The sequence below is a fragment of the Canis lupus genome, chromosome 26 (genome assembly GCF_011100685.1).
Source record: "Canis lupus familiaris isolate Mischka breed German Shepherd chromosome 26, alternate assembly UU_Cfam_GSD_1.0, whole genome shotgun sequence".
Classification (NCBI taxonomy): Eukaryota; Metazoa; Chordata; class Mammalia; order Carnivora; family Canidae; genus Canis; species Canis lupus.
Genome location: NC_049247.1, coordinates 18,533,262 through 18,550,075, shown reverse-complemented (window position 1 = coordinate 18,550,075; position 16,814 = coordinate 18,533,262). Strand labels below are relative to the sequence as shown.

The 16,814-nt window shown below is 40.4% G+C and overlaps 1 protein-coding gene across 1 annotated transcript in view; it reads right to left on the bottom strand.

Moving 5' to 3' along the window:
- Positions 1-16,814, bottom strand: part of CORO1C (coronin 1C) — a 75,316-nt gene that overhangs the window by 40,557 nt on the left and 17,945 nt on the right. Inside the window, exon 2 of the mRNA XM_038575432.1 lies at positions 6,086-6,285. Within this exon, the coding sequence (XP_038431360.1) occupies positions 6,086-6,280 (195 nt within the window). The 5' untranslated portion in view covers positions 6,281-6,285. The remainder of the gene's footprint in view (positions 1-6,085; positions 6,286-16,814) is intronic.

The window sequence follows — 16,814 nt, the reverse complement described above, 5'->3', positions numbered from 1 at the left end:
GAGCCTGATGTGGGACTCGATCCCGGGACTCCAGGATCACACTCTGGGCCAAAGGCAGGTGCTAAACCGCTAAGCCACTCAAGGATCCCCCATTTTAGATTTATTTAACATTGTTATATACCTATATATATTTATATATCTGTATAGATATTTTAAGATATATATGGAAAGGGCACCTAAAACTACCAGAGGCCTTTTAGATCACTGTAAGTAACTAATTTATTTATGCATTGTGTGACCTAACAGTATGAGTCAAGTGCTACATTCTGAGAATACATGAATCAGTTCTCAAGTACTGCTTAATAATTACCCTAAAACTTAGCTGCTTAAACTAATCATTTATTATCTCATAGTTTGAGAGTCAGGAGTTCAAAAGTACCTTATCTGGGTGGTTCTAGCTCAGGGTTCTCACGAATCATGTGTCAGCCAGGGCTGCAAGATGCACTTTCAAGACAGCTCCATCACAGGGTTGGTTGGTTGACACGGACTACAGCAGGAGGTCCTGTGGACCTCTCCACAAAACTGCTTGAGTGTCCTCAAAACATGGTGCTTCCCAAAGAGACAACATGGACTACAGCGGGAAGTTCTATAGACCTCTCCACAGAACTGCTCGAGTGTCCTCAAAACATGGTACTTCCCAAAGAGACAAAGTGGCAGCCAACATGCTTTCATGACCTACTCTCAGAAGTCACACTCCAGGGACACCTGGGTGGCTCAGTGGTTAAGCATCTGCCTTCCGGCCCAGGGTGTGATCGTGGAGTCCCGGGATCAAGTCCCACATTGGGCTCCCTGCGTGGAGCCTACTTCTCCCTCTGCCTGTGTCTCTGCCTCTCTCTATCATGAATAAATAAATAAAATCTTAAAAAAAAAAAAAAAAAGCTGTCACACTCCATCAATTCCACCATATCCCAGTGGTTACATCGTTCAGGACTATTAAATGTGGAAGGGACCCAAACTACAGCATGAATACAAGGAGGTGGGGATCCCTGGAGGTCTACCACAGTGGAGTAAGGCCAGATTTTGGAGAACCTTTATCAAGAGCTACCATACAAGCAGCCATCTGGTTTTGCATCCTCCAACCAAGTCAATGTCTAGAGATCAATATAATTATAATCATCCTCCCCTTATCTGTTAAGTGGCTAAGAACACAATTAAATTGCAATGTGATGACACATTTTGTGGTACCATGAGCATGCACAAGCAGCTAAGGGAACCCAAAAGATGATTTTCACTGACTCAGTGAATCAGAGGTAACATCTGAGTTGGATACTGAACAGTAAGAACAGGTACTTAGAATACTGACTGAAATGAATCAAGATTTCTTCTTCAATAAACATGACAGAAAAAACTATAAAAGTGGCTCTTATCCACCCAGTTCTATGAGAAAATTAAGTCCTAACATTCTAAGGCAGCAAATCTATGTAATGAATTAATTTCTCTCCTATGCATCCAGAAGGCATAGCATGTACCATCCTTGAGAGAACTAAGAAAATATTTACTGAAATGATTTTCTGTAGGATTGAATTCTTTCAGAAAACCCTAGTTGACAAAGACTACAGGATCAATTGAAAAGAGGGCAGACTGGGTGGCTCAGCACTTTGGTGCCGCCTTCAGCTCAGGGCCTGGTCCTGGAGACCCGGGATCAAGTCCCATGTCAGGCTCCCTGCATGGAGCCTGCTTCTCCCTCTCTGCCTGTGTCTCTGCCTCTCTCTCTCTTTCTCTCTTTCTCTCTGTGTTTCTCATGAATAAATAAATAAAATCTTAAAAAAAAAGAAAGAAAAAATAGTTCACAGACATAAAGCCGTGTCAGAAATATTCCCACGAACAGTTCCTAAACAAATGGGGGAAACATAACTGTGTACAAGAAGGTACTGTACAACTATACCACAGAAGCTAGAAGAAGAGGAGATAGTGACCCAAAAGAGTAAACAGAGGCCTGGCCACACCCAGCCCACACTGGCCCAGAGCAGAGCTGTCTCACAGGCCATTACTGGGAGGATGAAATCAGCCATCACTCCAATAACCCGAAGTAAAAATAGCCCAGGGAGGAAGGGAGAAAGTAATGAGGGAAGACAGGAGCCCTCCAATGTGCATCCTCCACCCAAGTAAATGTTAAGAGATCTAGAGCACAAAATTCAAATTCCTCTCACTCTGTTTTAAGTTGGGATTTACAGGTTCACTGTGACCTGAAGCTTTAGTGTGTATGTGCATGCACATACATGAACCTTCCCATAAACAGTGGTGTGTATGAACCACCAGGGTTCACGACAGCGATGGGAATGCCTCATCCCACATCACCAGTGCAGCTGCTCCACAGAGGGGAGGCTTCTTCGTGCCCACATGGTACACTGACCACAGGGAGCTAAAATCTGTATGCTCTCCATATGCAGCAGGTTGTGTAATTGTGGGGGGAAAAATCCCTACAGCCAAAACCACAAAGCCAACTTCTGTTCTGCAAGCCTGCTATTATTCATCCTCTGAAAGACCAAATAATAAGAAAATGTATTAAGCCACACCTTGAAAGTCATGACAGCATGGCATGCCACAGCTTGATGGGAGCATTACAAAAGAGATCCTGAACCACGTGTGCTAATCTAAATCACCCCACCTCAGAGCTGAGTACTTTCTGTAGTCCTCTAGCAGTGACCTCCTACAATCCCACCTTCCCTAATAAAACCTTAACGAAAACCTCACAAATCATACACTTAAAATAAATATACATTCATTCCTAAGATTGCTTCTTGCTATGTATGTGTTTTAACTTATTTGTCCCTACTACTCTCCTTTTTAAGTCTATAGAGATCACAATTTTCCCCAGAATCTAACCACAGCCTCATGAAGTAGCAATAATGAGCCCAATTTACTGCTTACGCTAAGGAGCTTTGAAGAGAAATTCACAGAAGGCCATGTTTGCAAATAGAAACCTTTAACGAAGAGTCACAACGTATCTTAAGATCAATACATGCATATTCAAAATTAACATGTACAGAGAGCTCCAAAAGCATCACCAAAACTCACCTGCCCATTTGTATCCAGAAAAAAAGGGGGCAGGGGAGACATTAATAGAAGTCTCTGAGAGGTTATTAAAAACCATGGCCATCTCCTACAGTTCATGTTTAGAGGAATCCCAGACTGCTATCAACACATACTGGAGCCCAGTATACACCTAGAGTATCATTTCCTGCAATCTTAATTTCAAGCATCACTTCATATTATATGTAGGAACTTGGTTTTTCTTTGCTTTAAACCAAAGCAGCACCTCATTATAAAACTATTTCAAAGTTGTCAAGAGACTAAAGATATAGGAAGGATATCCATGTCCCACTAGGCTCCCCAGTTCCCAGACCCATGTTCTTCTATGCCACACTGACCCTAAGGGCAAAAATATAGACACTTTTAATACACAAAAATCCCACACAGTACATGTGAACCCATCACTTATAAAACTCATTAACACTAAGTACTTCTAATGGTTGGGCTTAGTTTATGCCAATGTCACCTCCTCCAAAATAAATTAATATTTTAAATATTAATATTAAATATTAATATTTTTAAAATATCTTATTGATTGATGAGAGACACACAGAGGCAGAGACACAGGCAGAAGTCTCCCTCAGAGAGGACTCTTGCGGGGAGTCCATTGCAGAACTTGATCCCAGGATCACACCTTGAGCCGAAGGCAGATGCCCAACCACCAAGCCACCCAGGCGTCCCCAAAATAAATTAATATTTAAGGAGCAAAGCCTCATGGACCATATTATAGTCTGGGAAAAAAGACCCTAGAACCTCCTCCAAAAACTACCGCTTCTTCCCAACATGGCAATTTTTAGAGCAACTTCTTATACCTTAATTCCTATACAACTGGCAAAAGAACAAAATACTAACACAAGTGAAAACCAAATCTTAAGATCCAGGTGGCTCAGGAACTACATACAGGTCTCCCTTAAATGACATAAATGAAACTCAAAGCTTCTGTGGTTTTTAAAAACCAAAATGGATTCACAGAGCCTTCTGTGGATGTGGAACTTGAAGAGAACTATCTGAACTCAGAGGTAGATTAGCCATTCAAAAGTTTATTTGGGGCTTTACTGGCTTTGAAGCAAAATAAATAAATTAGTAAGTCATTCTTAAATGTATCCCTCAGTCTATAGAATAAAAACTCAAACTCCCAAAACACATCATGGTGCTCCAGTGCCTGATCTCAGTTGACAAGCTGAGGTGTCCTCTCAGATGGCCACCGTAAAACCCACCACATGCAATTGACATTAAATTCAAACTCCCACTGTAGAATCAGGTAAGCAGTTACAATACTGTAATGTATTATTGTCCCTGCATTTTCTCCACAGAAATAAAAGTATCCGAGTAGGTGGGCGCCTGAGGGGCTCAGTTGGTTAAACATCTGCCTTTGGCTCAGGTCATGATCTCGGGGTCCTGGGATCAAGACCCACATGAGGCTCCTTGCTTGGTGGGGAGTTTGCCTCTCACTCTCCCTCTGCCTGCCACTTCTCCTGCTTGTGCTCTCTCGCTCTCTCTTAAATTCATAAAATCTTAAAAGAAAAGTATCCAAGTAGAAAATTAAATTTCGACTTCATGAAAAGATTCTCCTTTAAAATATAACCAACAACTCTGCCAGTAAAAAGGTATGTGGGAACACTTATCAAATTTGTTCCCCAAAGGCATCCATCTACTATTTCTGTAGTAAGATGGTCCTATTGTATAATATCACATCAATCTGGCCACTGAAGTAAAAATCAGATGTTAAAATAAGTCAGTCATGAGCATCCGAGAGGAAGTAAAATATAGGGGAACTGGGAGTTTTCCCAAGGGAAAAAAGTCAAAATATAATGGGAAACAACATTTTGACAGAAACTCACTTTACTGTAACCACTTTCAGAATCACACGGTCCATTATGACAAGATGTACCCCTAATATACATGGCTCAGACACATGGAGACCCAATGTTCTCAGCAGAGTGGAAACAGCTGTAATGTGACCCAACACCTGCATCCTCACCAGTACTGAGCCCTTATCATTAGAGCTCAGGACCTACCAAACTTATTTTTCCTCCTAGAAGCCAACTAGAAAATGATTCTTTCCAGGCTCACTCTTTCTCTTTTCATACCCTCTGTCCCACCCTCCACTTATCTACCATCCTGGGATTTCCTGTTAAAGCAAATTCTAAGCTTTGTCTACAATATTCAAGAACAGTCAGAAATTCACAGATCTATGTTCTCCCCCATATTGGAGAGAGCTCTCTGGAAGAATAAAGTCAGGAGACTGGGAAGACCAGTAAGGTTGAAGATCACATATAACAATTTTCAGTAAAGATCCTTTATTTCTACCACTTATTTGCATTGCTTAGATTCTATGCTGAAATTTAGTCTAGTCCATACTTGAAACCTGCATTGTTTGGGGACATCTTCTTAAGGTCTCATTCCACTTACCATTCAAAAAACCAATAAGTCTCAGTCTTTATGACTTCACAGGAGGAGGAGAAGAAGAGAAGAGGAAGAAGATTAACTTAAAAATCTCTGCTCAGGTGCCTGGATGGCTCAGTCAGTTGAATGTCCAACTTTTGATTTTGGCTCAGGTTATGATCTCAGGGTCATGAGATCAACCCCTCGTGAAGGGCTCTGAGCTAGGCGTGGAGTCTACTTGAGACTCTTTTTTCCCCTCCCTCTCCCCTAACCCCCTCACAAGTGCACGTGCTCTCTAATAAAATCTTTTTAAAAAAAAAATCCTGTTTACTTTAACAATTGCACTTTTGGGAAAAACTTTTGTGAAAAGTGGATGATTACTAAGCAATCATAAAATGCCTGTGCCTGCCCATGCTCATAGATAGCATCGCTATAATAATCTCTTCATCCAGGGAAGGCACACCCAGAACAGAGTTCACCATTTTATTTAATGATTCGGTTAGAGAAAAACTGATGTGATTAGTGAAGCATGTGGAACTAAACCTCAGTAACATCAGTCTAATGGTCTCCATAATCACACAATTCTTAGTAAACTGTCAATTCCCAAAGTCAATCTATTATAAAATAAATCAAGATTACCAAAAGAATAGTAAGTCAGTTTACTTACCTTGTGCAAAGGGAGCACAAGAAACGCTCCTCCCCCACTTGCTTCTATGATTATGGCAACAAATCTGGGATTGACAGCGCAAAAGGAACTATCCCAAGTCACTCGAGAAACCCGGATGTCATCATAACACTGGTCATTTTTCACTGCTTGTCCAAATACATGCCGAAACTTGCTCTGTCGTACCACTCGCCTCATTGTGTCTGTGGAAGAGCAAAAAGTAGTACATTAATCCAAGGGGGAAAAAAATCAGAATGATACGGCATTCTGTCTACTCTCCTAAAAAGTAGCCAAATGGCAAATCCAAATTTCCTTTAGCAGCACATACCCAGAGAAAACTGCAAAATGCGTCAGGGAAAGAATTACAAAGAAATGAAAAATTCCTAATTCAAGATCCAGAAACTGCTCATCAGTTTTAATTTCAGGAGAAAGATCAAGGCAAAGAATGAAAGAAAATTAGCCTTTCAGGGTTGGGTGGGGGAGCTGAAAGACAATTCACTCCAACCTTCTTCTTTCATAGATAAGGAAACTCCAAAGTGAAGTTATCTGGTGAATTTGAAGCTAAAGCAAATCCCCCACAAAAATTATGATACTATGGCTTTTTCCTCAGTCTGCCAAGGTACTTTTTTCAGTATGTAAGCATTTTCCCCAGATATTGGCACTCTGCTGAGGACTGTGCCTGCTTACGAGTGTTTCCATAAGACCGGCTACGTGTAGTGGCAAATTCAAGAGACATAAGCAACAATCTTTGTCTTCAAGAGCCTTCCGGAATAGGAATAATATCAGAGCAATGTAAAACAAGACTTCTGGTGCTAAGGGCTAACAGCAATCTAAGGCAACAGAAAGGTCAAAAGCCAGATCTTAGAAGAGTAGCAAAGATTTAAATAAAAAGATTGTGATAAAAGTGCTACTATTTAGGATGACAAGAGGTCTAACTAGCATATATTTCTTAAAGATTTTATTTATTATGAGAGACACACACACAGAAAGAGAGAGAGAGAGAGAGGCAGAGACACAGTCAGAGGGAGAAGTAGGCTCCATGTAGGGAGCCTGACAAAGGACTCAATCCCAGGACTCCAGGATCACGCCCTGGGCCGGAAGGCAGATGCTCAACCACTGAGCCACCCAGGAGTCCCTCATATTGGGCATATTAGATAGAAGAAGCTAGAAGCAAGGTGCTGGCTGAACTATGGGAGTAAACCAGTCTGAGAAAGTTCCAGAATGATTACAGCAGTAGTAGTCAGAGGAAAGGAAAAACTCAGGGAGGGGAAACAAAATCAGGATGGGTTTTCATGTCAGAGCTGATCATTCACCACAGCCATTTCCCAAGTAAGTAGGGGACTGGGGAAAGGGGAAGTGACACCAAGCTGCTGTTCCTGGGCTTCCTCATGGGTCACTTCAGACTCCAAATTCCACTAGGTATCCCAGAGACATATGCATGAAAGCTTCATGGTTTGGGATCACCAGACCTCACCTAATCCAGGTTTCCTAGACTGCAGCCAATATAATTTTCCTGTCTGCTAATATGCAGGACATTCTGTTCATATTGGCTAGTATAGAAGGAGCCTAGAGAAGACAGAAGAGGAAATGGAACATGGTCAAACCTGCCAATTCAGCTGAAAACCAGTACTCCTGATCATCATGCACAGAGGAAAGCTAACACCTGTCTACTTGTGCCAAATAGGACACATGGTGGGCTGTTGCTAATTCCTTCCCTCTGATTGTCTTCTTCATGGCTCTGGGCCCACTGGTAAATGCAGAGGGAGATCATTTATATTTGCCAGAGCCTCCTTCTACCCTTCCAAGGCATGTGCAAAAGTGGCCTCTTTCCAAGCCTGGGGCATGTGGCTGGGCTGAGGCAACAAACGCTTGGCAGGCAGCTGAGCACCCGTGTTCCTCAGCCCAGCTGTTGCCAGACCTTTCCAGCTGACTACCAGGACCATATATTTAGAGTATCTGGTAGAAGAAGATGGCAAATGATTTGCTTCCACTTGGCCAGAGTCTGTTCATTTGTGAAACAGTATGAATATTTCTCAAACATGAATGGATAAGACAGCTTCCATGAGGTGGTGAAAACCAAAAGAAAATCACATCCATACAAAAGTCAATGTACAACCAGCTGGTCTCAGGATCCACTTCCCTATACAACCATTTGTACAAGTTAGTAAAAACTGGAATCCCCACTGGTATCTTCCAGTGAGTGTTTCAAAAGTTAACAGAGACGAAAGGAAGGATTGCACCGTATGTTAAAAAGAGTTGTTATTGTTATTTCATATATAAAGTTTTTACAGATTCAAAACATGAAAATTCCAATAGAAAATTATACAAAGGACATGAAGAGGTAATCTACAAAAGAAATACAAATGAGGGACGCCTGGGTGGCTCAGAGGTTAAGCACCTGCCTTCAGCTCAGGGTGTGATCCTACCTAGAGTCCTGGGACTCAACCCGCATTGGACTCCCTGCATAGAGCCTGCTTCTCCCTCTGCATATGTCTCTGCCTCTCTCTCTCTGTGTGTCTCTCATGAATAAATAAATAAAATCTTTTTTTAAAAATTACAAATGATATTTATCTCCACTCTTTTCTGAAATCCTAATAAAATGCCAGTAAAGGAATAAAAGTAGGTAATATGAAAGGACAGAGAAAGAACGCTGTAAAGAAGCCTACAAAGGAGCAAATGTGGGGGTGCCTGGCTCGCACAGTGGTGGAGAGTGTGGCCCTTAACCCAGGGTTGTAAAAGTTCGAGCCTCACTTTGGGTGTACAGATTACTTAAAATATATATATTTTTTTTTTTTAATTATCATTTCTATCCTTTTCTTTGTCCTTTCTTTTCATCCTCATGGTTTCTTCTCTTTCTTGGCTTCCTTACTTCTTTACTTATCTCCTCCCAACCCCTGTTTTGACTTACTACCTTCTTTTTTTTTTTTTAATTTTATTTATTTATTTATTTATTTGTTTGTTTGTTTGTTTATGATAGTCATACAGAGAGAGAGAGAGAGGCAGAGACACAGGCGGAGGGAGAAGCAGGCTCCATGCACCGGGAGCCCGACGTGGGATTCGATCCCGGGTCTCCAGGATCGTGCCCTGGGCCAAAGGCAGGCGCCAAACCGCTGCACCACCCAGGGATCCCTATATATATATATTTTAAAAAAAGGAGTAAATGTGACAAGAAAATCTGGGAATACAGAATGCAATGTGACTGAAGTGTGAATGTTCTGCACTCAGTTGAGTGCCCCAGGAGGAGAGGCTCACAAAAGGATGCCTGCCAAGGCCCACTGCAAATCCCAAGAGCACTCAGAGAAAAGCTGTATGTCTCTAGACAGGGATGTGGAAAACAGGCTGCAGAGAAAATTGACTAAAAGCCTACATTAAGAGCAGCTAGGGGATCCCTGGGTGGCGCAGCAGTTTGGCACCTGCCTTTGGCCCAGAGCGCGATCCTGGAGACCCGGGATCGAATCCCACGTCGGGCTCCCGGTGCATGGAGCCTGCTTCTCCCTCTGCCTATGTCTCTGTCTCTCTCTCTCTCTCTCTCTCTCTCTCTCTCTGTGACTATCATAAATAAATAAAAAAATTTAAAAAGAGCAGCTAGATATTCAGATACCTTCCTTCCAGTGCTGCACGATCACGCAATTGCCCCAAGCCAGCCTCAGCAGAAGCCAGGCTGTTGGCTCTGGATAAAACAACACCTAGCAGAGGTGAGCACAGGTATGAGCAGGTACCACTGACAATCTGGGTCTGTACAGTGAAGCCTTGGGCCGTTGCTCCTGGGGCTCCCAAAACAACTAGCTGCCAAGCCTGGATACCACTCACCCACTCTACAGGAAATGAGACCTCACCTGCCTCTGTGAGCTCTACCACTCAATGGGCCCTTCCACCCACACAAGGCATCAGGTCAGCTTTTTGTGCCTCCCCTGAATTGTGAATGGACATTTGAAAAAGAACTTTTTTTTTTTTTAGATTTTATTTATTTATTCATGAGAGACACAGACAGAGGGAGAAGCAGGCTCCACGCAGGGAGCCGGATGCGGGACTCGATCCCAGGTCTCCAGGGTCACGCCCCGGGCCGAAGGCTGAGCCACCCAGGATGCCCCTGAAGAGGACCTTTAAGTAAAAAATGAAGACAGGGCAGCCCCAGTGGCGCAGCGGTTTAGCGCCGCCTGCAGCCCGGGGTGTGATCCTGGAGACCCGGGATCGAGTCCCATGTCGGGCTCCCTGCGTGGTGCCTGCTTCTCCCTCTGCCTGTGTCTCTGCCTCTCTCTCTCTCTCTAGCTGTGTCTCTATGAATAAATAAATAAAATCTTTAAAAAAAAAAAATGAAGACAATTTTTCCTCTTTACACAAATAGGCTAGATACCATCTAATCTCACCAACAATATGAATATTAATATAAACATGAAAAGTGCTTTGAATGTCCTCATTGAAAGACATTATGTAAATCTGCTGGCTGACGTCCACATTAAAATACCTTTAAAAGTCATTTCTATATTACTCACAGTGACAACTTACTTTTATCCTGACCACATGGAATCAAAATGATATACAGGTTCTTTTGCTACAACCAAAGAGAAGAGTGTCAGTTACATAGCACAGTGAGAAAAGGCAGTAGTACTTATACAGCACTATGCTGAATGAGCCAGGTATGTCCAAGTGGAATTTGAAGGGCAGTGTGAGCCCATTCACATCCAAGGCCGAACCTGTCCTGGGCTCAGCCGCCCACATGTGGCACAGTTGCTTTTACTGCACACAATAGAGAAAAGCAATTAAGAGGGCAGGCTCCAGAGTCAGACAGCCTCGTGAGTGAGAAGCAGAGCTGTATCATTTGTTTCCTGGCCAAGATTCAGTATGGCAAGTTAGTGTCAGATTCTCTATCCGAAAATGGGTACAATACATATGAAGCTATTATTAAATAAGCACTTGATGTGGGGATTGTAGCAGGAGATTAATACGTCAGAGCACCTTGTTTGGTTAGAGACACATAACTACGAGGTAAATGTCAGCTATTTACGTGGTAAATGTCAGCTATTGTTACCATCCTAGAACTTGACATATAGCCATTCGGATTAAGATCCCTGTTTTGCCATTTATTAGTGAATTATTTAACCTTTCTGAGCTTCAGTTTCCTCTTCTATAAAATGAAGGGAATGACACCTATAAGAATTAAAAACATCTGACTAAGCCCAGGTCCAGACGGTTTCACCACTGAAGCCTATCAAATATTTAAAGAATACCAATTCTTCACAAATGCTTCCAAAGAACAGAAGAGGAGGGGACACTTCCAAACTAATTTTATGAGGTTATTATTACTCTAATACCAAAAATCAAAGAAATATATCCCAAGAAAATGAAACCAATATGTCTTATGAATACAGATGCAAAAATCCTCAACAGTATACTAGATCAAACCTAGCAACCTATGAAAAGGATTATACACCATGACCAAATGGGATTGTTCTAGAAATGCAAGGCAGAGTCAACATCTGAAAATCAAATAATGTAACATCAATTGAATAAAAACAAAATCAATCATCTCATACAGATAAAGCATTTGACAAAATCCAACACTTTCATGATAAAAACCCTCAACAAAGTAGGAATACAAGAAAACTTACTCAAAACAAAAACAAAACTTCCAAACAAGACAAAATTCCCACAACACAATTTTCAATGATGAAAGATGCTTTCCCTCCAAGATGGAGACACAGACAACAATGTCTAATCTTACCATTACTATTCAGCAATGTGCTACAAGTTCTAGCCAAAGCAATTAGACAAGAAAAATAAAAGGCATTCAGATTGTAAAGAAAGAAGTGAAACTATCTCTGTACACAGATGACATGATCTTACATATAGAAAATCCTAAGGAAGCCACCAAAAAACTATTAGGATAAGTTCAGCAAGGTTGCAGGATAAGAGATCAAAACACAAGAATCGACTATTTCTATACACTCCTAACAATCTGGAAATGAGGGACGCCTGGGTGGCTCAGCAGTTGAGCATCTGCCTTTGGCTCAGGGCATGATCCCAGAGTCCCAGGATCAAGTCCCACATTGTGCTCCCTGTGGGGAGTCTGCTGTCTGCCTATGTTTCTGCCCCCCCCCTTCTCATGAATAAATAAATCTTTTTTAAAAAATCTGAAAATGAAATTAAGAAAACAATTCCATTTACAGCAGTATCAGAATAAAATACTTAGGAATAAACCTAACCAAAAAGGTAAAAAACGTGTACACTGAGAACTACAAGATACTGCTAAAAGAAATTAAAGAAGATCACAATTAAATGAAAAGACATCCAGTGTTGATGGATCAGAAGACTTAACATTAAGATAGCAATACTCCGGGGAGCCTGGCTGGCTCAGTTGGTAGAACATGAGACACCTGATCTCAGGATTGTGAGGTCAAGCCCCACAGTGTGCATAGAGCCTACTTAAAAAAAAAAAAAAAAAAAAAAAAAAGTACAATACTCCTCAAACTGGAAATTAAGAGATTCTAAAATTCATATGGAATTGCAAGGGACCTCAAAATAACCAAAACAACCTTGAAAAAGAACAAATTAGGAATATCCATACTTTCTGACTGCAAAACTTACTACAAAGCAATGAAAATCAAGACAGTGAGGTAGAAGAACAAAGATAGACATATAGATCAATGGAACAAAATTCAAAGTCCAGAAATAAATTCATACATCTTTGGTCAAGTGATTTATTTTCTTCCTTCCTTCCTTCTTCCCTCCCTCCTTCCAAGATTTTTATTTATTTGAGAGAGAGAGAGAGAGAGAGAGAGAACGAGGATGAGCAATGGGGAAGAGGCAGAGGGAGAAGCATACCGTGGGATCATGACCTGAGCTAAAGGTAGATGCTTAACCAACTGAGCCACCCAGGTGCCCCTGTCAAGTGATTTTCAACAAGGGTGCCAAAACCATTCAATGGGGAAAGAATGGTCTTTTCAACAAAAAGTGCTGGGACCATTGGATAGCCACATATAAAAGAAGTTGGACCCTGACCCACACCATATAAAATGATTAATTCTAAATGGATCAGGGGATCCCTGGATGGCTCAGTGGTTTTGGCAACTGCCTTCAGCCCAGGGCATGATCCTGGAGTCCCAGGATCGAGTCCCACATCGGGCTCCCTGCATGGAGCCTGCTTCTCCCTCTGCCTATGTCTTTCTCTGTGTCTCTCATTAATAAATAAATGATTTTTTAAAAAAATGGATCAAAGACATAATCATAAAAGAATTAAAACTATGAAAGTCTTAGAAGAAAACAGAAGTAATCTCCATGATCTTGAATCTGACAAAGGATTCTTAGATATGACACAACCAAAAGCACAAGCAACAAAATAAAAAGTAGATAAACTGGATTTTCTCAAAGTTAAAAACCTTTGTGCTTCAAAAGATACCATCAAGAAAGTGAAAAGACAATCCCCCAGAATGCAAGAGATTTTTTGCAAATCATGTATCCGATAAGGCACCTGTATCTAGAATACATAAGAATTCCTACAATTCAATTAGAGAAACTTAGTATATGTATTCATAAATATGTGAAACTTTCACCACAGATTTTAGAACATTTTCATACTTTAGAAACTCTGTACTTGTTAGCTGTAATGTTTTATTCCCCTGTGTCATCTCCCCTCCCCCAACCCCTACTAAGCAACCAAAACTGAATTCAATTTAAAAGGGAACAAAGAAATTGAATAGATTTTTTCAAAGAAAATATACAAATGTCCAATAAGCACATGAAAAGATACTAGACATCATTAGTATTAAGGAAATGTAAATCACTACCACAAAGAATACAACTTCATGCCCCACTAAGATGGCTAAAATCAAAAACAGAACAAGTATTGATGAGGATGCAGAGAAATGAGAACCTTCATACACTTCTAGTGAAAAATATAAAATGGTAGAGCTGTTCTGGAAAGCACTGGTGGCAGTTTTTGAAATGATTAAACAGTTACCATAGATCCCAGAAATTCACTCCTAGAAATATACCCCAAAGAACTGAAAACAGGTATTCAAGTATCTGTACATGAATGTTCTTAGCAGCATATTCACAATAGCCAAAGGGTAGAAACAACCAATAGGCTGGATACCCTTTAGATGAATGGGAAAACAAAATGTGGTATACAATTAAGTATTATTTAGCAATAAAAAGGAATGAAGTAGTAATATATGCTACAACTTGGATGAACCTTAAAATTATGCTGATATAATCACAAAATCTCAATCCCCAAAGTCTACATAGTATGATTCCATTCACATTGAAGTCCAGAATAGGCAAATTGACAGATATAGAAAGTAAATTAGTGGTTGCTTGGTGGGGGGTAGGGGAAGGGAGATGACAACAGGGGAATAAAATGTTACAGCTAACAAGTACGGAGTTTCTTTCTGAAGTATGAAAATATTCTAAAATTGACTGTGGTGATAGTTTCACGTATTTGTGAATATGTATACTAAAAACCATTGAACTGTATGCCTTAAATGGGTGAATTGTATGATATGTGAATTACAGTCGACCCTTGAACAACATAGGTTTCAACTGCATGGGTACACTTGCTGATTTTTTTTTTCCAATACATACAGTACAGGACTGTAAATGTATTTTCTCTTCCTTATAATTTTCTTAGTAACACTTTCTTTTCTCTAGTTTACTCTACTGTAAAAATGCAGAATATAACATATAACATACAAAATATGTGTTAATTGACTCTATTCTTGGTAAGGATTCTGGTCAACGGTAGGGTGTTAATAAAGTATTTGGGGAGTCAAAAGTTATATACAGATTTTTGACTGTGCAGGGTGTCACTGCCCCTAACCTCCATGTTGTTCAAAAATCAACCCTATATCTCAAAAAGATGTTTTTAAAAATATCTGTCAAGTGGGATGCCAGGGTGGCTCAGCGGTTGAGCATCTGCTTTTGGCTCAGGACATGATCCAGAGTCCCACATCAGGCTCCCTGGAGGGAGTCTGCTTCTCCCTCTGCCTGTATCTCTGCCTCTGTGTGTGTCTCATGAATAAATAAATCTTTTTTTTTTAATTATGTTCTCCTCATAAATACCTCAGCATGGTACTTACTATACTTCAATTTCCCCTCAAAGGAAAAAAAAAAAAAAAAAAAGACCTATCTCAACTTCTCAACTCCCCTGCATTTTTTAAAGATTTTATTTATTTATTCATGAGAGAATAAACAGCACATCTTATCAATTCATCTGTGAAGGACACTTAGGTTGTTTCCAATTCTTGGCTATTATAAATAATGCTATAATGAACATGAGGATAAACACCCAGAAGTGGAATTGTTGGATCATAAGGTAGTTTTACTTTTAATTTTCTGAGGAACTTCCATAGTGGCTGCATAAATTTACACTTCCACAAAGATTTCTAATGAGTTGATAATATACTCCTGTTTTTGCTTCAAATAAAGAAAATCTAAAAGCTGACTACTGACATTTCCAATGCTTAACAGTTTATCTAAGGAAGAAAAAAAAAAAACCACACACACAAAATTTTCTTTACATGTTGGGTCATCATCTTAACCAAGAACAAGCTGTTAAAAATAAGGTCTATCTCTATAGTTTAGGGACTTATTTTAGTTTTTAAAGATTTTACAAGTAATCTCTAGACCCAACATGGGGCTTGAACTCAAAACCCTGAGATCAAGAGTTACATGCTCTACCGACTGAGCCGCCCATGTGCCCCAAACTTATAAGTGTTAGAGGAAAGTTTGCTAAAAATCATACTTAGAATAAAATTTGCATCTTACAGCCAGTTAATAATCTTCAACCTCTATGAGAGTGTAGTCTTCTGGTCCTGCCAAGCTACACCTAGAAAATTTATTCCATAGGCCATACAAGAAATGTGTTGGGTGTTAGGATGAAAAAATGTAGACAAGACAGGGTGTTTATACTGTAATGGTACCAAATAAAATACACTCAACACACCTGAGTAAATGTTACTACATTTTCTCTATTCTCTACTTCCATCAATCTCATAAAAAATTACCACAATTTTGACATTTTCCTGTTTATTGAGAAGTTATCTGTTTAAAGATTCCAGCAGATGTATTTCTATGGTTCATATGAAAGGAAACACATCCTGCTAGGAACACATACAGGAAAACCCCTACTAGTAGTAAAATCCTGCCCAGCACATTTGCTGAGACTACTCCAGAGCATCAATTACTCCAGTGCTCACAGAGTGTTCCCTAGCCAGCACCAACTGCAGGAAGACTCCAGAATATCCCAACAGGGAAAGAGCATGTTCCCTCTAAGTTGTTGCTTTAATGGCAGGCACTTTTCAACATGGGAGAGATTGGATGCATTATTTAAGAGAAACTGGCAAGTAAGATCGCAGATGAGGATATGTCCTAAAAATCAGCTTTTAAATGGCAATACAAAAAGTTAAAACTGCTTTTAAGAATGTCAGAGTTCATTCTAGAATATGTAAGCCTATGTAGAATACACATTCACAGGAGAGCACACACCCAAAGCAAATATGGGAGGTGCTCCGATTAAATACAAAAATTCAACATTCATCATTTCTGGGTATGAGATGGCTGAGCTGTTTTGATTTTTTTTTAACTAATTTATTTATTTATTTATGATAGTCACAGAGAGAGAGAGAGAGAGAGAGAGAGAGAGGCAGAGACACAGGCAGAGGGAGAAGCAGGCTCCATGCACCGGGAGCCCGATGTGGGACTCGATCCCGGGTCTCCAGGATCGCACCCTGGGCCA